Source organism: Dama dama, chromosome 31 (assembly GCF_033118175.1).
Source record: "Dama dama isolate Ldn47 chromosome 31, ASM3311817v1, whole genome shotgun sequence".
Taxonomy (NCBI): Eukaryota; Metazoa; Chordata; class Mammalia; order Artiodactyla; family Cervidae; genus Dama; species Dama dama.
In genome coordinates, this window is record NC_083711.1 from 8,216,089 (window position 1) to 8,243,092 (window position 27,004).

General features: G+C 42.5%; 1 protein-coding gene across 10 annotated transcripts in view; it reads right to left on the reverse strand.

Moving 5' to 3' along the window:
* The window catches only part of ITSN1 (intersectin 1), a 241,170-nt gene that overhangs the window by 67,654 nt on the left and 146,512 nt on the right, over nucleotides 1–27,004 (reverse strand). For all 10 annotated transcript variants that reach the window (XM_061133932.1, XM_061133933.1, XM_061133929.1 and 7 more), the window contains 7 exons: nucleotides 24,897–25,024; nucleotides 20,997–21,226; nucleotides 19,861–19,982; nucleotides 9,338–9,585; nucleotides 6,513–6,672; nucleotides 2,698–2,903; nucleotides 1,381–1,463 (listed from right to left, as the gene is read on the reverse strand). In XM_061133932.1, the coding sequence (XP_060989915.1) occupies nucleotides 1,381–1,463; nucleotides 2,698–2,903; nucleotides 6,513–6,672; nucleotides 9,338–9,585; nucleotides 19,861–19,982; nucleotides 20,997–21,226; nucleotides 24,897–25,024 (1,177 nt within the window). The remainder of the gene's footprint in view (nucleotides 1–1,380; nucleotides 1,464–2,697; nucleotides 2,904–6,512; nucleotides 6,673–9,337; nucleotides 9,586–19,860; nucleotides 19,983–20,996; nucleotides 21,227–24,896; nucleotides 25,025–27,004) is intronic.

Consider the following 27,004-nt stretch of genomic DNA (forward strand, 5'->3'; position numbering starts at 1 on the left):
TCATTTGGTCACTAGGTGAGAGAGCCAGGATGCAAACTCTGGCACCCCAGTGAGACTCAGCGGGTGTGACCCGCTGGATCAGGCAGGGGGAGGGAGGCACCATGATTTGCCTGACACAATGCTGACTACACGTGCTGTGTTTAAAAGAGCTTTGGCCTTGTTCTCCTAACAGTGGCTATAAAAAGTCATTAGGATGACAAAAATGTATGAAGAGAACTATCCTAATGATTGTTTTGGTGGGCTTGGCAAAAACTGGATACAATTAAAAATAGCGGATTTATTTAGTAATGATGAAGTTTTTTATAGCTATACTTATAAACTAAAAAAAATTTTTTACTTCTGAAATTCCTCTTGAAAAAGTAACTTTGTCACTATTTGAAACATCATTAAACTTTAGCCCTTGCTTTAATAATTCTATTTTTCATAAAGCAAAGTTTCTAAAGAATAGAAGTCTCATAATGGCAAACAAACTAAAGATTCCACAAGTATTCAAGGAAACAATGAAACACTGCTACAAAACAGGTTAGACATCTGTTCTTAACAAACACTGTTCCTACTTCCAACACGGAAAACCTGTCTGACTCGGGTCATGCTCACTCTTCAATTAGTACTCCGATAACGGCTAGACCAGATGTAGGAAAGACCTGAGATTTTTACCACTAGAGCCTGAATTACGTAGGTTTTGTTCATTGTTAAACTTATGCCATATACTGGCATATATTGGATGGGCCAAAAAGTTCATTCAGATTTTTCCATATGCTCTTATAAAAACCCAAACTAACTTTTTGGTCAACCCAATATAATCCAAAAGATGGTGTCATGCAGTAAAGATGAGGGAAACAAAGCAATTAATTACTTGTGTAAGAAACACTCAAAAGAAAATTTTTAGTCCTAAATAATCTGTTGTGGTTATTTCCATGGAACACAGAAATGACGCTTCTGTTTCATTTGGGTACAAATGGCACTGATGCTACTGTGACGGCTTTACTGAATGGCCCAGTTATGTCCTTAAACCAAAATACTTATCTGTAAGTCAGAAAAATAGCAAGCGTCACAAACAAGCTACAGAGATGCTCAGAGACCTTGATGCTTAGTGACTCTGATGGGCCTCTTTCAAGAATCAAAAGGCTTTTTAATTGAACATCATTAGAAGATTCTGTTCTTATGAGCAATATATCTGATCATATTTTGAAAAGTCCCCATAAAGTACTGTGACTTTGTAAGGAGCTAAACCTCATTTTACCTCCAGGTTTAATATAATGAACATAAATTAAGGCAGACTCTTTAAACATGAAATCCAACCTCGTTTTCAATGTTCACTGTTTGTATTACATAATCGCCTCCACCGTCTAAAGATCTTAATTTCACTCAGGTTCTCACCTTCTCCCGACACGGCTGGCTTGGCTGCTGGGGAAGCTACCCTCTTCAGACTTGCGGGACTTTCTGAGGAACCAGAATCCATGCTGGAAGAAGGGGGGAAGTATTTGAATTTTACTTTTCATCCTCAAAGAAAACAGTACAAATAACAATGATACTTTCTTTTTAAAACTGGCTTAACATTTATAACTATTTTTTTTAAAAAGTATTTATTTTTCCAGGTCTTGGTTGTAGCATGTGGGATATAATTTCCTGACTAAGGATCAAACCTGGGCCCCCTGCATCGGGAATCTGGAGAACTGGCCAATGGACCATCAAGGAAGTCCCCATTTCACATTTAAAACATTGAAAATCTACAGCTGAAATAGATGCACTTTGCTAAGTCAAAACACACCACAAAGGGCCATGGTGGCCTTACTCTAAGCTCACATCCTTGTCTGTCAGCACTTTGCTTTGCTAGATACACAGCCAAAGCACTGGTCTATTTCAAAGTATGACGGACATGCTCATTCAGTATTTTTGAAGAGCTTCTCTTCTTGAAGCTCTTAATTTATTTTGACCATCTGTTTGGTTAGAACAATGAAACAATAACCTTCAGAGTAAGGTTCCATACCATAAGGTTCTTAACGAAAAAGATAATTCACTCTTCTAATAATTTCCCCCAATTCTTTGGGCTTCTAAATATTTGTGGAAATCTGGCACAGTACTGAAAGTGAAGTGAAAGTGAAAATCGCTCAGTTGTGTCCGATTCTTTCTGACCCCATGGACTATGCAGTCCATGGAATTCTCTAGGCCAGAACACTGCAGTGGGTAGCCTTTCCCTTCTCCAAGGGATCTTCCCAACCCAGGGATCAAACCTAGGTCTCCTGCATTGCAGGGGGATTCTTTACCAGCTGAGCCACAGGGAAGCCCAAGAATACTGGAATGAGTAGCCTATCCCTTCTCCAGTGGATCTTCCTGACCCAGGAACTGAACCAGGGTCTCCTGCATTGCAGGCAGATTCTTTACCAACTGAGCTACAATAAGCATAAAGAGGAACAGAATTGCCAAGAAACCCACAAGACTGTCCCAGGTCTCAGGGTAGAATTCCCTCTTGCAAAAGTCAATGAAAAACAAGATACACAGGCTTCTGAGCGAGGAACAAATGACCATCATCTGCAAGAGGCTCTCTTCTATTGACACATACCCTAACTTCTGCAGTGAAAAGACGCAGAAGACGAAACGATATGGCAGCTCCTACCTATGAATCCTAACTAGCACAAACAACAGTTTCGTGCTGAACCCAGCATTCACCGTGGAAGCAGATGAGCACAGGCATACCTTGTCGATTTCCTGACGGGCCCTGAAATGAGTTTCACGTAGGACTTGGGGAACCAACCCTTCTGGCCTTGCACTTCTCCAAACCACCACATGTCTTGCTGCTCCAGTACGGTGATGACATCATTTTTGTTAAAATTTAAATGGTTGTCTTTCTTGGCTCTCCACGGATACAGGGCTTGCGCCTGTAGCCCCTCCACCTTTTCACCCTTGTGTGGAAGAACATAAAGGACCTCTCGTGACTTTGTGATCTGTTATCAGTTCAGCTGACGCGAACACCATCACCTCCCCTCCGATGGGTACATGTGCAACCACAGAAGACGCCCCCCCCCCCCTTCCCCCCTCCTTCTCCCCCGCTACCCCCACACCCCGGCAGCGCAGCATGGCTGCCACATGCCCCCTGGTTCTCAATAGCTGTTTCCTTCCCAAAGTGGAGGTGAAAACCTGCCAGCCTGTTCACAAAGCCAGGGCAGGCCCATCTAGAAGTCTCTATTTAAACCATCTAGGAGGTCGTATTTATTCTGTTGCACCTGGCCGAATGCCTTTCTATTTTGGTTCTATTTTTAACTCTCAAGTTGCCCAGGGCAATCCCATTCCCGCCAGTTTCCAACTGGATTTGGATGTTTAGTGAAGGATTAATTCCAGAGCAGAAACCTTCTGAAAGCTCAAAAGGTAAGCACATCATATCTTAGTTTAGGTGGACACAGGGAAACAGGTCTTGGGTTGGGTTTGGTTTGTCCTAGTTCCTTTTTAGAGAAACAGGGCTTGGGCAAGCATAAACCCTCTGTAATCCCATGTACTATAGAGCTATATGCAAACTCTGTATGAAGATGAAGGCCATCTCTGCCTCCCAAAATAATCCAGGTTAAAATACTTTATTAAGCAGAAAGCACGATAAAAATGCCCAGCAGGGCATGACCAAGGAACTCATAATTAATGAAGAAGAAAGAGACACAAACAACTATGTCTACCACTGGGCAGAAGGAAATATGCTAAAAAGAGGTTGCAACTATTCACGGTGGGAACGGAGAGAAAAGAGGAATGAAAGTTGCCTGCAGGCAACAGGGCGAGTTTCACACAGGTGGCAGTGTTTGAGCTGGGCCTTGAAGGACAAGAAGGATTTTGATAGCTAGGGCTTCGGGGGGAGAGAACTCCAGGTGGAGGGCACGACCGTGAGATGCTTTCCTGCCAAGGTTTGAGGAGGAGGAGCAGGATCCGGGGGTGCGTGTGGCCTAGTCTCATGGAGGGGTGCAATAGGAGATGAGGCTGGAAAAGGGAGGGGGAGGCATTTATTATCTCTTAAAAGACTATCACATAAAACTATCACAGTATCTTAAGACAATACTATTATAAAAAAAATACGTCAACTTTCAATTATGTATGTATTAATAAATGGACAAGAACAGGGATAAAGCCCAAGGACAGCTCATTCAGAACCCACCTGGACTTGCCTTCAGAAGATACTTATTTTCATAATGACATTTAACTATGATTATGCCTGATAAGCAGAGAATTTGTGATACATCGAAGTTTCGGCTTTCATGCTGGCAACTTCCAAATCCTGGTCTCCGTGGGTTTTCTCCTTCTGAGACCCATGACATCCCCATTTCCTTCCATCTCAACTGTCCACTTGGTCCAGTCTTCAGAACAGAGGACGGTTCTCTGGATTGCAAACACCCCGAGGACCACTGCGTCTCCACCTCCCATTTCTCCGGTTGTGTTCACAGTGCACCTCCCACCTGAGCCGCTTCTGTGTCCCCTAAATCCTCTCTGGCATTTCCATTTCATCTCTGGCATGTCACCTGGGCCCTCTCTGGTGTCTCGTAACCTCTTACCCTGAGACATCTTGGCTGCACCTGCCCTGTCTCCATCTTCCCACATGGAGAGCCTGGAATCAGGGAGAACACAGACTCTGGGTTCAGAGCCCGAGTCTGTCACTCACTAACTGTGTGACCCAAAACAACTGTTCACTCTCTCAGTTCATGCCTCTCAACTGTTCACTCTCTCAGTTGAGGCCTCAGTTTCCACATCTCTAAAACACAGACACTTTCTTCAAGGAAGTTTAAGAAGCTCTATCTGCAGAGTTGCTGTGAGAGCAATCACTGTAACAGGAGTAGCCTCTATTACTATCAGTCCTTCCAAACCATACAGTATTGCTGGAGAGAGCCAAGACAACTTGTGGTGACAAGTCACAGGCTCAGGTTAAATTCAGCCAAGTCACGCTTCATCCTTCTTTGCTCAATTCCTATTCTGCATGCCCCGCAGGCTCTGGGGGCCCCTCCCGAGAAAGCTGCCTGGAAACAAGACCTCAACTTCTTTCCCTCTTTCTCCAACCTCTCTGCACCCTTTCTCTCCCAGGAAAAAAAAAGCAGCCTGTGTTTTCTCTGCTTTTAATGCTGTTTCCCCTTAGATGCTCAACTTCTCAGTCTCTTTCTCCACTGGCCACACAGCTGCTTCTTGTCCTTCTATCCTTTCACCAGACCATCCCATTTTCCCACCTATCCTTTTCTCTGTATCCCTCTGCAATCCGGAGTATCCTCCTCTTTCCCGGATCACAAATGCGCGCTGCCCGCCTCTTTGCCTGGACCACCGCCTTTCCTGATCTAAGAACCACCACGGCCCGCCGTTCTCCTGGTCCTGCGCTCTCCTCCTCCACCAGAGTCACCACTCTGAGCGTGACGCGTGTGCTACCTGCTGAGCCGGACAGACGCAAAGGCAAAGAGCGCAGCTCCCGTGCAGAGCCGCCCTCCTGTCCAGGGCAGAGAAGACACACACTGCGTGCAGCTTCCCTCCTCCCCCTGCGCCCTCGCTCCTCTGAAGCACTCACTCCACTTCCTGAGATCTGATCTGTGTTCCCATTTCCCAAGACAGGAAGGCCTGACTGTCTCACTCTCACCTGGCAATCAACACGTCGAAAACCCAGCTCCTTCCTCTCACTAAAAGTCAATTTCTCTTTCTGCCTGACTTGTTCCCCCTTAAGGTCAATTCTCTCCTCAACCTTTTCCCTTCCTACTCCCACAGGCGTTGGGATTCCACCTCCTCTAACTGCTGTCACTTCCCCCCGTGTCCCCCGTCGAATCTTTCTGCACACCTCCACGTGAGTCTTCCCAGAGCCTGTGTTCAAGCTGCTTGTTCCCAGAGCAGAAACTGTCCTTGACCCCGAAATGCCTGCCAGATGGGCAATTTCCCTGTTTGATTACTTATAGAAATGTCATTTCTTTTATCACGTTAAGTAGAAATATTATCCTTTCAGCAATTACTTTCTTAATGAGGCATTTAAGAGCTTCCCATTTAATCTGCAGTCAGTCTATCTTCTCCGATAAATACTCAGTGGTCTAGCCACGTGGATGGACCCCATGTCTTTCCTGAATCACACTCTGGCCTCCGAACGAAAGCCTCTCTCCTCAGGGCAGTCTGCATGCCAGCCCTCTCCACTTTCTAATCAGCTCTTACCCACTGTTTCAATGAAGCTTCCCTGAACAATCCAGGAAGGTAATCCAGTTTACTCTCCTCTAAATAGTCATGACTCCCTCCACTGGGAAAACTGAACTGGATCCTTGCCTGCCAGCCAACCCAGATGCATATAATGAGGGTTACATTTTTTTTTTTTTTTGCCACTCTATGTGGCTTGCAGGATCTTTGTTCCCCGACTGGGCATTGAACGCAAGCCCTCTGCAGTGAAAGAGAAGAGTCCTAACCACTGGACTGCTGGGGAATTCCCAAGGCTTACTCCCAAATGACAATGACGACAAGCATTGGCTGAATCTTTCCGCCTCATACAGCACGCGGGGGCCTCCCGCTCCCAGCGATGCTGTTACCTGGCCTAAAACAGGAGATGGAGATGAGCCTGTGGCCGTGGCTGGAGTGAAGGCCGATCTCTGCCTCAACTGCCCGGCGCTTGGCACGGTGAGGGAGGGCTGGGCTGCCCATGCGTCCCAGTTGTCTGTTTCTGGCTTCTCACTGGTGCTAGTGGGCCACCTGGAGGGGAAAGCGCAACGCCGTGAGCAGCAGGGACTTCCCAGCGTGTCAGTGCTTCTCCCACAGCAGACAGACACTGGGACGTGCGTGGGGCTAGTTCAAAAGCAAGGAGAGGGAAGAGCACTGGACTTGGGTTTGGGTCGGAGCATCACATACTAGCAATGGGTCTCAGGCAAGTGACAGGAGTTTCTCTGAATCCTGATTTCCCTGTTGATCAAATGGGAACAGTACTGTGTCACTCTGGTTAGCTGTCAGGGTGACCTGAAATCCTACGCAGGGAAATACTCTGTAACCTGAGGCACCAGAGAAACACCCTCACGTGATCCTTATCTTCATTTGCAACAGCAATGCTAAATCAGCAAAGAAGAAGCTTTGCGTCACATAGGAAAACCTGCCAGGCTGGCAGCTGGTGCCTTGTAATATCATCTCTCTGTCCCAGCACCACACAGCAGGCACCGGGCCACGAGCCTGGACACCACGGCAACCCTACAGGTGGCATCCTTAGAGCAACCTGTTGGGCACAGCTCGGGAACAGTTTTAATTTTGTGATTTTATAATTGTAAATAAACACATCTGTGCGAGTTGCCGATTGAAATGTAATGGACTTCTGAGAATCTTTAGAGAGATAAACAAATTTGCAAATCAAAATATTTCCTTTGATAGACGGCAGGCACATCCTGATTCCAGGTCTGGAAATAAGATGCCCAGGAAGATAGCCAGAGAGCTGCAGGCCACACATTTATTGAGCAAGAGAGTCATGTTGACTAGACCCACAGCAAAACGAAATCCTGAAGAGTTTTGTCTTCTATTTTAGTGTCAGCTTTAATTTAAAAAGTCAGAGTGTTTTAAGGGAATATAAACTACTGTACATAAAACAGATAAGTGATCTGATTTACTGTAGAGCACAGGGAACTATATTCAACATCTTGTAATAACATGTAACGGGAAAGAATCTGAAAATACACATATATACATATACGTGTATATACACACACACACATATACGTACATACACACACACACATATACGTATATATATACACACACATATATACGTATACACACACAGACACACACGTACACACACACACACACACGTATATATACACACACACATACGTATACACACACACGTATACACACACACATATACACACACATATACATATATACACACACATACGTGTATATACACACACGTGTATATACATACACACATATGTATACACACACGTATATACACACGTGCGCGTATATATACACACACATATATACATATATACACACACATATACGTATACACACACATATATGTATATATACAAACACACACATATACATATATATATACACACACACACGTATACACACACATACGTATATATACACACACACGTATATACACACACATATATGTATATACACACACATACGTATACACACACACATATACGTATATATACACATACACATATACGTATATACACACACACACATATACGTCTATATACATACACACAAATACGTCTATATACACACACATACATATACGTATATATACACACACACACACATACGTATATATACACACACACACACATATATATGTATATGTGAATCACTTTACTGTATACCTGAAACCAACATAACAATATAAATCAACTATATTTCAATTTTAAAAAAAGATCAGGAGAGGAGAACTTCAATGTGGTTTCAGGCACGCTAATGGGAACACTACTTTTTAGCAGAGATGAGACAGGGAGGACCTTCTTCAGCACTTTCAATCTTTTATGTGAAAATACAAGTATGAAAACTATTGCTGTTCACTATATCCTTTCCTCTACTCTCCCCGGCCCTTGGTCATTACATGCCTCTCTTCGCTCTATTTGATCCACTTGATCTTTCTCCAGCATTATTCCTTGACTCCTTGCCTTCTATTTGTTTTTGCTGAAAGATGATTAGACTCTAAAACAAATTTAAAACATTTCTTACATCACTTCTACTTGAAGGGCAGTATAAAATATTTTTAGGCCAATGGCACAGCTGGACCAATCCTATAAGTGGGAGCGTGGCAGCCCTCCATCTGTCCTTTCAAACCTCTGCTTACACACTGTTTTCAGTGCCGTTTCCTGATGACCAAGGGCATGGCACCAGTAGCTGCCAAGTGCATACATCTCTTTGCCCCGCTGTCCGCTTATCCAGGACTGATGAAAGAGGAAAGCCTCAGAGGAAACAGCCTTCTATCTTACTCAAAACCACATGACAAAATTCAATTTCTGTTTCTGTCCAGCAAAAAAAAAAAAAAAACCCAAAACAGTGCTATTTCCATGCAGGAAATGACTCTAAAAATTTGCTGACATGGGTATCGAGCAGATTATTAGGAAACTGTGTTTCTCCATTTCTTCCACAATAATGAAAGATACAGACAAATGAGTGAATGAAACAAGGGTAATAGGTTTTACTTTATCCTAGGGAAAAATCATTGTTGAGCCATGATATAATTAAATCCAGTTCAGAGAATACGATCCACAAATTGCCAAAAGACCAGTCAGAGAAAGAGGCCACGAACAGTACTCAAGAGGTACAACCCAAGGACTGAAACAGCACTTAAAAGATCACTAATGTGGGACTTCAAAAATCCCCAGAAATGGCATCCAACACGTACGTGGAGCTGAAGTCGGCCCAGTTGTTGGGGGTCTCGGAGGGCTCTGCAGGGGCTGCAGCCAAAGGGGCGGGGGTCTCACGCACAGCCACTTTGGGTGTAGGGGTGGAGGCCACCTCAGTCACTGGTTTGACTGGGGCGGGAACCTCGTTTTCTGGGATTTTCTCTGCGTAGTTTGCAGGGAACCATCCCGTCTTTCCTTTTAATTCTCCTCCAAGCCATCCCGGTTCTCCAGTTTGGCTTTCGTCCACCTGTAGGAAAGTCATAAACTTTAATTTAAGTGGAACTAAATCAACCCCTACAGACACTGAACACTCTTAACAGAACAAAGCCCCCACTTCTGACCCGGTCAGACTAACACACAGCACAGACCTTTCTTCGCCTTATTCTTAGTCTGAGAGTCTGGGAAAATAGTCTCTAAACATTAACTCTAAAGAAACAGTTGGTGCTATAATTCAAGTTCTTACTCTTTTGTGCCTGTTTATCTTTTTCTTTTTCTCCTAACAATAGCAGCTAGGATAAAGTATCTGGAGTCTTAAGAAGTCCCATAATTTAAATTTTTTGAGCTACTCTGAATTATAAAATGATGTGACAGACTTCATCACTCAGGAACTCAAGTAATTATTAAAAAATAATTTGACTTAGGTTTACTGTTTAAAATGGAAAGCAAAGGGTGCAATCAATATAAATGTAGCCCTCTAAAAGTCTCTGATAACTAAGCAGTCCTTATTCAGCACACGGACAAGAGAAACAGAAAACACAGTCTTAGATGTTTCTATAGGCAATAAAACTGGCTGCTGCATGTAGTCTTTTGAAAGCTCCACAGATATATGAAGAGAAAATGAAAGAAATGATTATTTAGAGCAACGATTAATTTTATTAAAGTCCTATCACTTTCTTTTGCACAAATTGTACTGTAACATTCACAAATGTGCACAGGAGAATACAGGATTCTGCTGTTTAAAAATTTCAGAGGAGCTTTATTACAACTGGGCTTTTAATGTTTGCATTTTATCTTAATTCTGACTCAAAAGGATTAGTGAGAATCACCAGAATGACTCTAATACTTATCTTTCCAAGTTACCCTCACTATTTTTGAGCAACAGGAGATCAATTTGAAGATAATTACATTCCGTAGTAGAAAATTATTTTCATTACAGTAAGTCAAAGTTCTGTCAGAGATCTTATTTTATCCTGTAAAACACTGCCTCAGGAGGTAATGCATTGAACACTTCACTGGACTTGAATATTGCTCTTTTGAAATCACAGAAATGAGTGCTAGGGTTTCAACAATGACTTTGGAAAAAAGTTGCAAAAAATCCAGTTTTCTAACCCATTCAAATATTCAGCAAAACAAAACAGAGGGAAGGGACAGTTGTATACCTACGGCTAATTCATGTTGATGTTTGGCAGAAACCAAACTAATATTGTAAAGCAACTATCCTTCAATTAAAAACATAAAGAAAACAAAAACAAAAAAACACAAAATAAATAACTATGGAACCACATATTTATTTGTATTCTGTGTAGAGTAATATGGTATGATGTTTATTAGCTTCTTTGAATTAAAAAAAAAAAAAACACCTTGGGATAGACATGCAGAAAGTAGAATTCAAAGCTCACTGAATTATTTCTACATGTTGGTCATAAAATAACCTGGAGGAGAGCTTCCTTGCTGCTCTACTTTAGGGAAGCCTTACTGGCATGGAGAAAAGCAACTTTTAAAGCTGAGAATTCTCCAAAAGGGAGTTACCCAGAGATAAAGCCCAACACTGCTTCCAAAAGTTCTATTTTTGACTTTAGAGTTCCGGTTGGAACACCCCCACATTGTCTTCTTCTTTCTTCCTCTTCTGGGCAGCCCCACATGTTTCATGAGATGAGGATTTAAGGTGACATTTTCCCCACTTGGATCTTATTTTCTGCTAGACTCAAATGGCTAGATGCCCTTCCTCACTGGTGACACTCTGACGCACTGTAACTTGCTAGCTGTTTTGTGCTGGAAAACATAGCTGTTTGTAGGCCAGGCTCCGCCAGGGCCTCCCCAACTTCTCATCAGGTTCAACAGACAAGCTCCTAACCTTTCTGTGTGTCCCAGGACCAAGGGGAGGACAGTCAGCAGTGAGTGAGGAGCTGGAGTCAGACACACAAGCACTTTGCCTCAAGACCTCAAGGTATCATGCTCAAGGGTAGGGCTCTGCAATCACTGTCTCAGTTTTAGTGCTGGCTGGGTCCTTGTTGCTGTGAGGGCTTTCTCAGGTTGCAGCCAGTGGAGGCTACTCTTTGTGGTGGTGAGCTTTTCATTGTGGCACACAGGCTTAGTTGCCCTCTGGCATGTGGGATCCTCCCGGAACAGGGATTGAACCGGTGTCTCCTGCATTGGTGGGCAGACTCTTCTCCACGGAGCCACCAGAGAAGCCCCTTGTTGTTCAGTTGCTCAGTCGTGTCTTGACTCTTTGCGACCCCACGGACTGCAGGCTTCTCTGTCCTTTACTATCTCCTGGAGTTTGCTCAGACTCATGTCCATCAAGTTGGTGATGCCATCCAACCAGCTCATCCTCTGCTGCCTCCTTCTCCTCCTGCAGCCCCTGCTTCAGTTTTAGTACCACTTCTACAACTATTAGCTGGCTGACTTTGGACAAGTTTAATCTCTTGGTGCCTCAGTCTCCTTATCTATAAAATAGAGGATAATAATAACAGTATCTGTTTTATAACAGTTGTGGTAAGAAGTATCCAGAATACTGCCTGGCATCTGAGATGTGCTTGATGACAGATTCTCTTCTTTTTTAAAGATTTTTCTTGATATAGACTATTTTTAAAGTCTTTATTGAACTTCTTACAATATTGCTTCTGTTTTATCTTTTGGTTTTTTGGCCACGAGGAATGAGGGATCGTAGCTCCCTGAGACCCTGCAGTCAGACCCACACCTCCTGCACTGGAAGGTGAAGCTGTAACCACTGGACCACCAGGGCAGTCCAACAGACTTTCTAAAGCCATCTCTCCTGTTGTCCAGCTCTGACTCTTGTGCAGTTCTCTTTTGTCCTGTAAAAGCCTGGGCTCTGTCTGACCCTGGTCACTTTAGGTAACCAGAGATTTGGGTTCTCTGTGGGGAGGTCCCTGCTCTAGAAACCTGTCTGGTACCCCAGGCCCTCTGGGCTGGCCTTCCTGGCTTCCTGTAGGGGCTGGAGTGTGATCCCAGATCCCAGCCTATCTGAAACCCCTTATTGGTCTGTCCTAGTTAGACCTCCTTGAGTACCAGCTGCTTTACTTAATGATGTCCTATGACCCACTGTCATTCCCTTGAGATATGGGTCTTACTTGGTTAACCAGACTTTTGGTTGACACCTGGAATTGGATCTGAAGCCCTGAGGGAATGTTCCACCCCATGGGCAGGTTGAGCTCACATCCTAGTTAATTACACCCAGCCCTGCCCCAAAGATGACAGAAAACAAGCACCACCACTGAGACGTGCATGTGTGTCTCACTCAGGAAAAGGAGAGGGTGCCATGGCAGCCCCTTATCCTTGCAAACAAGAGCTTCTGCTACCTGTCAAGGCAATAATGAAACCAGCTTGTCACTTGTCACCAAGGAAATCCATCACTTTTAACCTAGGAAACTGTTTGCTAATTGAACAAACAATAGTCTCAATGAGTTTAATTTATTCTTATAGAAATCCATTAATTTGAATGACCAAATTAAATTTTAAGGTTCAGAGGATAAAATAAAAACTCACATATAACATTAAATTAAATCAACCACTTAGAAAAAGTATAAAGGGTCTTGTACGAAAATGAGAAACATTTCCTCCTGGAGTTGAAAAGCTTTACTCAAAATGCCAACCAATTGTGAAAATGTTATATATAATTAGGATAGAAAAAGCACAGTCAAACACACAGACTTCTTTGTAAGCGTCTATGGCTGGCTGTAACGTGAACTTATATGTACATGGGGTAGATTCATCTATCTGTGGCTTAGGTTGATCACTCACAAGTGAGGGGATTTTTGTGCTAATAATAATGGTCTTAATACAGTTTTGCTTAGCCACCACATTGCAACACCTCAAAGCATCTGGGGGCCTTCTAGTGAAATGTCAAAGTGGGAAGCACAAACCCCAAATGTTGCTTAAAGGTCTGGGAATATGTTAGAGACCTAGTGTATGAACTGTTAATAATTAGGCACTGCACACTGAAGGGCCTAAGGCGACAGTCTAACGCAGGCAGCATTATCAGGTGCAACGACTGAACCCCAATACCCAATAATATCAGACCTCTTTTCTCAGTGGTTGTGGCTTCATGGCCGCCATCTCTCTTAGGTGACACTAAGGTTTCTAATGCCTCTGACCTTGTCACAGAGAAGGGTAACAGAGGTCCTCTCTCTCCTCACAAGCAGAACAGACTGTGGACAGTAAACATGTGTAAACTGTGTACTGGCTTAGACCTGCCGCTGCAGCTGCATGGGATATGCGGGGAGTGTGGAGACAGCACGTGCTTCATGCATTTGCCAGTTTGGAAATAAAAGGGTGCCCCCTGAACTCCCGGATGAGGATATTAAAGCTGTTTTCTAGAGACGCAGCCCTAGAGAATGGACTTGTGAACACAGTGGGGGAAGGAGAAGGTGGACCGAATTGAGAGAGGAGCATGGAAACATATACATTATCTGATACATAAATCAGCTAGCCAGTGAGAATTCACTGTATGACGCAGGGAGCCCAACCAGGTGCTCTGCGACAGCCCAGGGGGAGGGGAGGGCGGGAGGTAGAAGGGAGGTTTAAGAGGGAGAAGACGTGTGTATACCTGTGGCTGATTCATGTTGATGTATGGCAGGAACCAACATAGTATTGTAAACAATTATTCTCCACTAAAAAATAAATAAAATTTTAAAACATTAAAACAAAACCCCAAAAACACCTGTTTTCTAAAGTGCTAATCTAGAGGTCAGCCAAAATTTTTGTTTTAAATATTTATTTGACTGTGTCTGGTCCGAGTTGTGGCATGCAGGATCTCCAGCTGAGGCACGTGAACTCTTAGCTGCAGCATGTGGAATCTAGTTAATGGAACCAGGGGTTGAACCCAGGACGCCTGCATCAAGAGCTTGGAGTCTTAGCCACTGGACCACCAGGGAAGTCCCCTTAGCTTTCACAAGGACTCAAACCTGCAATTGTAGCACAAAAGCAGCTGTAGGCAATATGGAAAGGAATGTGCCTGAATGTGTGCCAGTAAAACTTTATTACAAAACAGGCAAGGGCTGGATTAGGCTCACTCTGGGAATCAGTGTATGCTGGTCCCTCAACACAGCATAGGCTCAGATGTTAAGGTCACGGAAATCTAAGAAAGGCAGGAAAGAAACGGTATTGACTACATTAAAAAAAAAAAATTCTCCATCAAAAGAAGAGAAAAAATGAGTTTAAATTATTATAAGGGTAACCCTAAATTAAAGGATAAATAATTTTCTGAATGAATGGATTGGTTGATGGCTAAGAACTCCTAAAGAAGTCTCTCTCTTTTTTTCAGAATGACTTGCGATTAGTTCTGACAGAAAAAAGATTCGGCTAAATCAGTGGTACCCAAAACTCCCTGACAGAACCACCGGAGAAGATTTTGAATTCTTGTTGTTCAGTCGCTCAGTCGTGTCCAACTCTTTGCAACCCCATGGACTGCAGCACACCAGACTTCCCTTTCCATCACCAACTCCCAGAGCTTGCTCAAACTCATGTCCATTGAGTCAGTGATGCCATCCAACCTTCTCATCCTGTTGCCCTCTTCTCCTCCTGCCTTCAATCTTTCCCAGCATCAGGGTCTTTTCCAATGAGTTGGCTCTTCACATCAGGTGGCCAAAGTATTGGAGCTTCAGCTTCAGCATCAGTCCTTCCAATGAGTATTCAGGTTTGATCTCTTTAGAATGGACTGGTTTGATCTCCTTCCTGTTTAAGGGACTCTCAAGAGTCTTCTCCAGCACCACAATTTGAAAGCATCAATTCTTCAGTACTCAGCCTTCTTTTTGAATCCTAAATATGGATTAAAATTTCCCAGAGTCTCTGGGAGAGAGTCCTGGATTGGTTTTTGTGTGTGTGTGTGTGTGGCTCAGATGGTAAAGCAATGCAGGAGACCCGGGTTTGATCCCTGGGTTGGGAAGATCCCCTGGAGAAGGAAATGGCAGCCCACTCCAGTACCCTTGCCTGGAAAATCCCATGGAGCATGGAGCCTGGTAGGCTACCGTCCATGGGGTCGCAAAGAGTCGGACACGACTGAGCGACTTCACTTTCACTTTAAGATCCCTGAGCAGGACTGATGTATTCAGCCTTGCGCCATTTAAAGCCAGCTGGGTTAGATGATCAGCCTGTGCTCTTAAGATAAACTTAAACAAAATGGCAGTGAGCAGCATTGTTCTAATTTCTCATGCTATTATTCCAATACATTGTGGATGTCAAATTAGGCTTTTTCACCCTCCAGGTTATGGGACCTCCAGATCAGAAGACAGGCCATAGGTTTTCAAAGTATCTAAGCCTTAGCCGTCAAGGTCAACTCAACTAAGATGCCTCCATTCAGAAGTCTTCCCAGAGCACATCCGTTCACTCTGATTCCTTTTCTCTTTTACATTCCTAGCAGCAGTAGTGAACATTCATTGGGAACTTCATCATACACTGGCTTTTTCACGTGTTTCTCCCTATTTTTCTAAAAAGATTTTAAACATCTGAATGGTGGATGTTACCTTATATTTCTTTGTATTACCAACAACAGTTAGAAGAGGACTATATATGAAATACCACCTAATTTTTGTTAATCATGAAAAAATACTTTTGGAGAAAACTGAGCTGATAATCAAGATTTTTAAAAGTAAAATATTTTTTAAAGCCTCCTGCAAGACTGCCTGCATTAAAACAGGAAACAGGTTGCTAGACCTCTAAAATCTAACAGGTGTAGTTAGCTATTTTTCAAAGTCTGAGGAATATGAGAATCTGATGATGACTATGCCTGCAAAAATAAGTGAACTCCTGACTACTCAACCAAGAGAGATTGCTAAGGATGTTCTACTGTATATTTTCCACAACTGTGTTTCTTAACTACAAAATTCATGAAATAAAAAAACTGTTACTCTTACAAGTCAATTTCCACTTTGGGTGTCCAATCTTTGTCTCACAAAGATAACACAGCTGATGCCACTTGGGATGTCTTGTTGCGTTCTGGGATATAAAATGAAGACACCACTCCAGTCCTATCAACAAGAGGACACAGGATGCCTACAACAAAGTCCCTTCATCACATATTTGGGATGTCGGAGATAAAGTAAACAGTGAACCGGGCTTGGGTGGACACTCTCTGTTTTATTTGTCAAAGTCGGATTTATCTTTAGTGTTTTATTAAAAATTACAAATGTAGATACAGTTGTAAATATAAATATGGTGGTAGTGGTTTAGTTGCTAAGTTGTGTCCGACTCATTGCAACCCCATGGACAATAGTCCTCCAGGGATCCCAGTCTATGGGATTTCCCAGGCAAGAATACTGGAGTGGGTTGCCATTTTCTTCTCCAGGGGATCTTCCTGACCCAGGGATTGAACTGGGGTCTCTTGCATGCAGGTGGTATAAAGTACATAAAATTAAAAACAACTACCCCCAACTACTGCCAAATAGTAACCACTATTAACAGTTTGATGCCTACACTGCGAGACTGTAAACTATATGCATATAAACATACACCTGCATAAAAAACCACACACCTGGTTTTTTATTTACCCAAATACAATTATACTCTACATATTGTTTCTGCTTTTTTTACTGGAGAGTTTATTCGTATCAGGTTGGGCAAATAGTACAGAAAAACCCAAATGAACTTCGGGACCAATCCAATATATGTAGATCTGTGTAATTTTCAAAAACATCTTTATTCTTTAGCTGTATCATAATTTATTTAAATCATCTCCCTACTGAGAGATACAGGGCTGTTCCTTTTTTGCTTTTACCAGCAGTGCTGCAGTGAACATCCATGGACACATTTATTTATGCACTTGCCAAAAACAGCCTATAGAAGGAAGAATAACAGAGTTCCTGGGTCAAGGGGAATGAGGAATTTTAAGTCTGAATAAGCGTTGCCAAATTGCCTTTCAACTGCCTCAGCCAATTCATATGACAATGCTCATGAAAGCGTGTTATACTCACTTTCCTGCACTCTTGACAAAGCTGGATATTATCAAACTCATAAACTTGCTCAGCTGAGAGATGAAAAATGTTATCTCATCTTTAACATTTCCATTTTCCTGATCACCAAAGAAAGAAACATCTTTTTGTATATTTTAAAAATCATTTATTTTTCTTTATCTGTGTATGTATTTCCTTAAAGCTGTAGGTTTCTTTCATATTAACTTTTCAGTCTTTATGTATCATATGGTGACCCTTTATCTCTCATATATTTTGCAATCTATAGGAGTTAATTTTGTAATATTGTCAAATCTTTCCATGTTGTTCATTGATGGCCTCCAGTTTTAACCCAGAAAGTTTTTTTTTGTTAAATAACTTTTAAAAAAGAATTTTATCTTTTAAGTTTAACCTACTTAGAACTTATTTTTGCCCATGATCTGAGAGACTTGACCTGATAATTTGCCAATACGGAGCCTTCAAGTTAGTCTTTACATGGAAGCTAGCAAACAGAAACCTGGTTTGCAAACTTTTATTCCTTTCTTTTCTTCTTTTTCTATTTTAAGCACAGCCTACTACACAAACTCAAAACATCTTTTTACTGCCACGACAACACCCAAAGATATGTGTACTTACACAGAATTAAAGTGATTTAAAAAAACAAAACATTTAATAAGATACAGACTTCCTGACAGTGAGAAGGCACTCACCCATTCCCCTTTAACCTCCACCAGGAAAGCACAGGTTTGAAAGCAAGGCAAAACACATGTTTAATGAGATGTTTCATTCTTACGGTATATCTACACTTTATTCTTCCAGAGGGGCTGGGGCTTAACTAGTCAATTTAAGGAAAAAAGACTCAATATCACTGTAACAAGACGATGTTTCCCTCAAAAATAGCAATATTTACTCATTAAAATATAGAGCGTCTGTAACATTTCCTTATCATAACACTTGGTTAACACTTCCTTATCTCAAGAAGAGAATATTATTTTTTCTACACTTTGTGCTGCAACAAAATCCAGTTTCAAAAATGTTAGGCTTTTTTTTTTTTCTTTTGAAAGCAGTGTAAAAAAAAAAAAAAATCAACCTTGTAACAAGGTCCTATCTGCTACAGCATTATACGTTCATACTGTTTAGAGTCCTGCTATTGATTGGTACTTAGATAAATTACAATTCATCTGCTTTAAAAGGCAGCCTGAGGCCATCAGGACAGAGAAGATGGGGAAGAAGCTGAGAAAACACTGCCTGCCTCGGGTCCCCATTCATGTGTAGGGTGTTCTGTGAAGTAAGTGAGGCTGGCGCCCGGGCATCCAAACCTCAGGTTTCATTACTGTGAAGGAAATGCTGATTTTGAAAGATTCGGGACCCTTAGATGTAACCTCCTTATTTCCAGCCCAAAAGAACTAGAGAAAAAGCTATCAGAAAATAAGAGGAAAGGAGATCAGCTTCTCTGAGAAACAAACACATCGTTCCTTCTAAATATTTTGACCTGTGAAACATCTCATACTCTAAATACAGATATGACGCATAAATGCAACATGAATGTATGAGCAATTACTGTGGCTACACGACATCCTTTATACTTCAATGACACAGGGTCCCAGTATGGGAAGTGTGTCTGTCTCAACTATTAATTTTCACAGTTCTTTGAAAATTCTGAACCATTTCCATCTTAAAAAAAAAAAAAAAAAAAAAAAAGCCAACAGTAATGCAAAGTTCGACCACTTCTAAGACATACATTAACTGGATTGAAGGACTACTGTTTTCTTTTAGGAAAGAATTTAGGTCAACCACATTCCTTTATTCTTTCTCAAACTGGTTACTATAGCTTTAGTTACAATCACAAGATTATATTTAATTATTGTATTTACAGAAACAAGCTATGACAAGCAAAATTCTAAACTCTTTCATCTGTTCATTTACAGAGTAGGAAAGCAGATTAACTGTATTTAGTTCATTACTCTTCACACAATTCAAAGTTTACATGAGTAAAGGGAAAAAAAGGTGCTTTGACCCAAAGATACAAAAGTTATTATTGGCAACTGTGACCAAATATTTTGCATTTAAAACTATTTCTGAAAGACTACTCACAGTATCTAAGTAGGAATCTAAACTCTGAAATTACCAGAGCTTTACAGATTTGAAAATACACAAGGCTATGTCAGGAACCCATTTTTCTTTAACAATTCTATTTTGAGGTGATGCAGGATACATTTTTAAATGCTGTCTCTCAGTCAAATAGAAAAGGAAGAAGACTGAGTCAATACTTCAAAAACTCATGCTGGATTATTGGATTTCACACTCGCCCACAATTTTACAACTGTCAAATAAAGTACAAGAAGAGGACAGATGCTAACCATCAACACAAACCACACTTTCGCTGGAGCCTTTCTTACCATGACTATATCTCCCGGCTGGATCGTGATTTCATCGTGACTCCTGGACTCAAAGGGATAGAGTGCTCGGTAATACACCACTTTTACATTCTCCTGTGCAGAAATCGTAAGTGGGCCTTTTTCTGTTTATAAGGAAAGGAGGGGAAGGGGACAAAAATGAAATGCTATGTGGAACAGAAATGTATGACACATGCCAAATTACTGACATCTATCTCCCCTATTGTCTATCTTAACCTCTGAACCATTTCCATCTACTCAAGGAATTTCTGGAAGACATTCAGTGAGGATGTGTCTGGTTCTGAAACCAAAGCAGGGCCAAATCTGATGTCAACAGCTCCATCCCATCTGAGAGGTCATTAGTGGACGCGAAACAAAGGTCACTGCAGTGTTAACGCCCCCATCCTCTGCCTCCTGGCTTAGACGCCAGCAGCGAACATCTGTAAGGCATCAAGACCTCTCTCCCCCGATGCAGTGTGTCTAGCAGACTGCAGTAGATTGAATGCTACATAAATCTCAAATCAGTCAACTCATATGGGAGGGCCAAGAAGCACAACTTCACCTTCCCCTATTAAGCAACATGGAAATGTTGAGGCTGCAGGCCCCAGACGTGGTCATATAAAAGGTAAGTTAGGAGGCCACTTGTGTTCAAAGGGCAAAAAAACATTTCAAAAGGTAAGACCACAACTGGATGCAATGCAGACCAAGGACAGTGAAAGCCACGTGAGTACAGGCCAGGAGAAGAAATGCCACTTCCTGCTGCTGAGACAGCTCTGAACTTCCCAGAGAAAAAAACACTCTGGAGAAGCAGCAGGTTCCTCTTTGGCAGGAAGGGCTATGATCTCCATGTGGAATACAGCTGTATGAATGGCACTCAGCAATGAAACTTCACGCCACTGCTGTCTGCAAACGACTTCTGGATGCCAGCATAACAGGGCCAAGGGTTGCCATGGTGTGGAGAGAACTAAAGAGACCTCTAAAATGATGCTAGAGAATGAACATCTGCACCGTCCAAATAATGACTGACCTTCTCATGGCTATGAACATAGCCAAGATAGAGCCTGATCAGATATGGCTACTTCCCAGAAAGACCCGGGAGGAGAACACTTATTTGCTAGCCTAATCCTGGTCTCTCATACCTGCAGTGGACCAAGGAGCCTGGACAGCGGGCTTAGCTGGTTCTTGATGCTGGTGGAAAAGCCGACTCAGCTTGTCTTGCATTTCCGGTTTGCCCTTCTCCTCACTGTCCTTCCTTTTGACACTCTCTTCCCTTTTGAGCTTCTCCTCCTCGTGGGGTTTTCGTGGCCGTTGCTGCTCATCCTCCTGGTGCACGTGCTCCAACCACTGCTGGTCCCTTTCCTGAGCTCGTCTGTCAACAAAACGCCTGGTTACAGCACGGAAGCAACTCCACGTTAACACTGCCATGTGGTCTCCTTTCACAAAGGACTCCGTCTAGTCAATGGGATGCTAAGCACCAAGGGATATGGTTTCTTCCTCAGGTGGAAGATCTGAATCAATGAAACAGGGGTTCTCAGGGCTCCCCTTCTGGGTAAGAAGAGATCACATGATTTAGAAAGACACAGAAAGAAAATTCCTGATGTCGCTTATAAAGGAATTAGAGAACTCAGGAAAATACTCCTCCATTTAAAAAGTGGTATATAACTGCAAAGAAAAATAAAAGACACACAGGAATATAACTTCCATGGACAGAAAGTACATCCAACACTGCCAAATGAAAGACTGCTTAGAGAAGCCCATGAACAATTAGATCACGGAGGGCACATGCCACGTTTAAGTAGCACATGAGTAGCTCCTCAGAACTGAAACAGAAACCAAGAGGTTATTCTGAACACTGGAGGTAGCAACCATCCCTTACTAAGCAACAGTTTCTATGTTTTACTGAATTTGACTACTTTGTTCTTCAAAGCAGCCGACACAAAGAGACAAAGTGCAATTACATCTAGGCCTTGAAAAGTATGATGACCTCAGTATGAAATCGATAGGAAAAGACTAGGAATGATAAGTATTTTCTTGACTAGGAATGATTTTTCTTGCATTCCACATTTGACAAAATCAGAAAACTCCTTAAACGATCATAATTTATTTATTTTTATTTATTTATTTTCTGCACTGGGTGGCTTGTGGGATCTCGGTTCCCAAACCAGGGATTGAATGCAGGCCACTGCAGTAAAAGCACTGAATCCTAACCATTAGACCACCAGGGGACTCCCTAAATGATCACATTTTACACTTTTTTTGGCCACTCTGCATGGCATGTTGGATCTTAGTTTCCTGACCAGGCATTGAACGTGCAGCCCCTGCACTGCAAGTGTGGAATCTTAACCACAGGATCACCAGGGAAGGTCCAATGACCACACTTTGAATGAAAATAATGTGCAACAATAAATGATACTATGTTAATAATAATTAGTCTTCCACATTTAAAAAATATATTTATTTTTATTTATGTGGCTGTACTGGGTCTTCCCCGGTGGCTCAGATGGTTAAGAATACGCCTGCAATGATGCAGGAGACCTGGTTTCAATCCCCGGGTTGGAAAGATCCCCTGGAGGAGGAAATGGCTACCCATTCCACTATTTCTGGGCTTTTCTGGTGGTTCAGAGGGCAAAGAATCTGCCTGTAAAGCAGGACATCTGGGTTCAATCCCTGGGTCAGGAACATCCCCTGGAGAAGAGAATGGCTACCCATTCCAGTATTCTTGCCTGGAGAATTCCATGGACAGACGAGTTTGGGAGGCTCCAGTCCATGGGGTCGCAAACAGTCAGACACGACTGAGCGACTAACACTTTCACTTCACCGGGTCTAAGTTTCAGGATGCGGGATCTGGTTCCCTGACTAGGTAACCTGGGCCCCCTGGATTGGGAGCATGGAGTCAGCCACTGGACCACCAGGGAAGTCTCCACATTTGTTAACTACTTTAAGTCTCCCACCAGCTGCCCAGTCACTCAGTCTGTCCAGCTCTTGGGGACTCTGTGGACAATGGCCTGTCAAGCTTCCCTGTCCATGGGGTTTTTCAGGCAAGAATACCGGAGTGGGTGGCCATGTCCTCCTCCAGGAGATCTCTCTGACCCAGGGATTGAACCCGAGTCTCCTGCCTTGGAAGGTGGGTTCTTTACCACTGAGCAACCTGGGAAGCCGACCAGGTAGGCAGGCCCTAATCATCCACATTTTACAGAAGAGGAAAATGAGGCAGAGGGAGTGAAGGACTTGGCAAGGTCACACAGCCTTACAGGCCTCAGGATTGATCCAGGCCGCTCGGTTCTGAAGTTCACAACCTGAATCGCTAGCCTGTGACACAGCCAAGGCACAAAGGTCATTTTGTGGAATCAGGAAACAACCAAGGGAACATAGCTTAAACAAAGAGAACTTTTATTCTCCATTTAAAAATATTATATTTATTTCTACTCGAATAATCATGAACATTCAGTGCAGCAGAATTCTTGTTAATTTAAATCTTAAATATTTCACTTACAATTTTCAAAACATCTTTTAAGAAAGCATAAAAAACATTTTTCTGGAGGGGTAAGAATGTTAATTGTTATTCATAACACAACAAAAAAAACACAATAAAATTTGCTTCACATATTTCACTAACAAAGGGAACCATGTGGACATAGTGAGGGAGGGAAAGGGTGGGAGGAATTGAGACAGTATCATGGAAACATACATGTTACCATATGTAAAACAGATATTACCACACGTAAAACAGGGGGATCTGCTGTGTGGTACAGGGAGATCAACCCAGTGCCCCGTGACAACATAGAGGGTGGGGGTGGGGGTGGGGGTTCAGGAGGGAGGGGGCATGTGTATACCTGCGGCTGATTCGTGTTGATGTATGACAGACGCCAACACAATATTGTAAAGCAAATACCTTCCAATTAAAAATAAAATAAAGTATATAACCATGTAATTTCTGAAGTTAAATTCTGGGTATTATTTATCATTTAATTGTACACAGAAAATGTAAAGTTTCCATATGATGATACTGTATCTTTATTTCTACTCTGTAGGGATATAAAATTTTGGTGCAGCGTATTATAAATAATCAACTTTATAGATAAGAAAAGAATGGAGCTAATCAACACATCCAAGGGGATAGGTCTAGGGGCATAATCCTAGACCTAGCCCCAAGAAAACCATAAAATAGTCCTCTAAATTGTTTTGAGACCCTACCTACTTACCCACTGGCATGTAAAAACAAAACCAAAAACACCAGGTGCAAAATATTACTATTTTACTAGTAATTTACCAGATTACTAGTAATTTACCAGATGCAAAATATTACTAGCAGATAGAAACAAAAGACTACAGATACAAATATTCAAACGGAAACTAACAAAAATGTGTCTGGATTAGCAACAGCAAATTTTCTCCTTTTGACCTCAAGTTTCATTTGCTGTTGAAAAAAGGAAGATGGTGGTGTACACTATTCGCCCCACTGGAGAAACCCTGTGTGGCCAGTGAGCTCAGGGACTTGGATTTTAAACCCAAGACTCTGATGGCTACTGGTTTTAAAAGGCTGTGAACTGGAAACGTATCTTGGTCACTGTCATGCAAACAGGCATATCAATTGGCCCAAATCCTTGTGTAAATCCATTTATCTACATAATCATAGCTTTAGAGAGCCCTGGGCACCAGCCGAAAACTTCAGAGGTTACTTATACATGCAAAGATTTATATGTATATGTGCTTTTGCTTACTTTTGTGTTTAGTCGTTAAGTCGTGTCTGATGCTTTTGCAACCCCATGGACTATAGTCCACCAGGCTCCACTGTCCATGGGATTTCCCAGGCAAGAATACTGGAGTGGGTATCCTCTTCCTTCTCCAGGGGATCTTCCTGACCCGGGGATCGAACCTGCGTTTCCTGCACTGGCAGGTGGATTCTTTACCACCGAGCCACACGCATCAAAAACTGAGGGCTCTTTCTGGTGCAGTAAGAACGTGGAGAAGCCCAGCAAAGAGTAATGAGTACCTACAGTTCCTTCCAGATGGGTTCACAATCCACTGAAAAGACTCACCTTTGGGCTTCTTCTTTTTGTTTTTCTAATTCCAGGATCTTTCGTTCTTGTTCCTTCTGTTTCAGTCGTTCAGCCTCTATGGACTTCTGTTTCTGGAGTTGCTGCTTATTATGTATTTCTCTAAGTTCCTACAAATAATTAAGAAACAGTTCATGTAGCAACATGTGTTGAGAGACATTTCTACTGTTTATCAGCATGCAACATTTCATAATGGGGAAGCCTGAACACGTAGGAGATAATGTTTTAGGTTTGAAAGACGTTAACCTGGAAAACTAAAGTCACTCTACACTGACACGACTGATCTCCAGCTGTTTGAGGTCGTACTTTAGGGAGCCATAATACCCTGCACCACGTCCATGAGGTGCTTTAGGAGCTTACAAGGGATGAGCATCAGAGAAACTGTACTGCTCAAGACACAGCAACAATAGACCACAACCACCTTTAAGACATGGTGGTGGTCATGAATGGGACCTTGAGATTCTTTTGATAATACTCAACACCAACCTTCATCGTCTTTGAAGATACACACATTTCTTCACACATTCCCTCCATCAAACCATGGCAACCTTGGCTCCTTCTAATGATATGCTGCTTTAAAACAAAGGTACATCCCTCTCCCCTACAACCCTGAGTCTCCCCCCAGGGTCTATTTTGCTTCACATCAGACATCTTCCAGAGCATCTTTTCTTACTAAAACCATGTGTGAAGTTGTCAGCTGCCCCAAACTAAACCAGCCGTCAGATAGAAGCTTAAAACCTACAATTTGACCACTCCTTTGGATATGATTTCCTCATGTGACACTAACACAGGAATAACAGTAATTTCCTCAGAGGCTAGTGAAAATAAAGTGTATGTTACAATATTGAAAGCACTCAAGTCAGAAGCTGAAACACTCAAAAATATGAAGAACAAAGAAACGCCTGTTGGTGAGGGAAAATCCTCTGATTCTGTAGGAATTTAATGGTCACTAACATATTCGGTCACCAAATCTCTTCTTACTTGTGTCAATAAAAAATCAGACGTGCCCAAGTGTCCAGTAGAACCAAGAGTAAAGTTCCAGTTGACCTCCTGGTCTGCCAACGAGGGGAGTGGCCCTGGGCTCTATTTGGTGAGATTTAAGAATGAAGGCCTGCACTGTCTTCTCTTGCTTTGCTCATAGGTAAGTCCATATGAGGAGGTTTCTTCCGGCCTTATTTCTACCTTTAGATTTCATTCACAGCTCAGGCAGCAAAGGTAGAAAAACTCTCTGGAGAAGATCAGTGTTAAAATGCATTTACTCCTAGAGAAAAGCCCTAGAGTGAGGGTAACCTTTTCCCACTAGCTAAACTGTCCTTAAGATAAAGTTAAACTGTATGTACAAGCATTCAGTATAACATAAGTGACAATGAGAAGTCCTAAAAGGGATCCATGGGATATGGAAAAAAAGATTAACTGGCGATCAGGAGGTTAGGGGGAGCACACACTGGGGGAGGAGGAAGGGATGGAGCAGACGAGGCTCTCCAGAGAAGGGGAAGGATGGAAAGAAGGGGCTTCAGTGGAGAACCCAGTGGATAAGTCAGGAAATAACTAGGCAGGATGAGCAGGAAGATGCAACTTTGTAAGGTCAATATTCCCCAGGGCAACAGCCATGGGCGTGTGCTTTCCAAATTATGACGGGCATCTGGGACAGGGGCTTCCCCAGTGGCTCGGTGGTGAAGAATCTGCCTGCCAACGTAGAAGACACAAGCTTGATCCCAAGGTCAGAAAGATCCCCTGGAGAAGGAAATGGCAGCCCACCCCAGTATTCTTGCCTGGGAAATCCCATGGACAGAAGCTACAGCTTCTGTGGCAAGCTACAGCCCATGGGGTCGCAAAAGAGAGACACGACTTAGTGACTGAAGAACAGCAGCAGCAACTTGGGTCAGGAGTTCAGCTGTGGAGGGGCCATGGAAGGCCAAGAGTGGAGACTCGAAAATGACGATGAAGTCTGGCTCTGTGTGCAATTCTGAGAGAAGAAAATCAGCACCAGGAAAAAAGAATTCCATTTTTCATCTTCTTTCTCATGGCCATACTATGGGATATAAAGCTGATCTTGAACCAAACATAAATAGTAATCTCTAAAAATATGA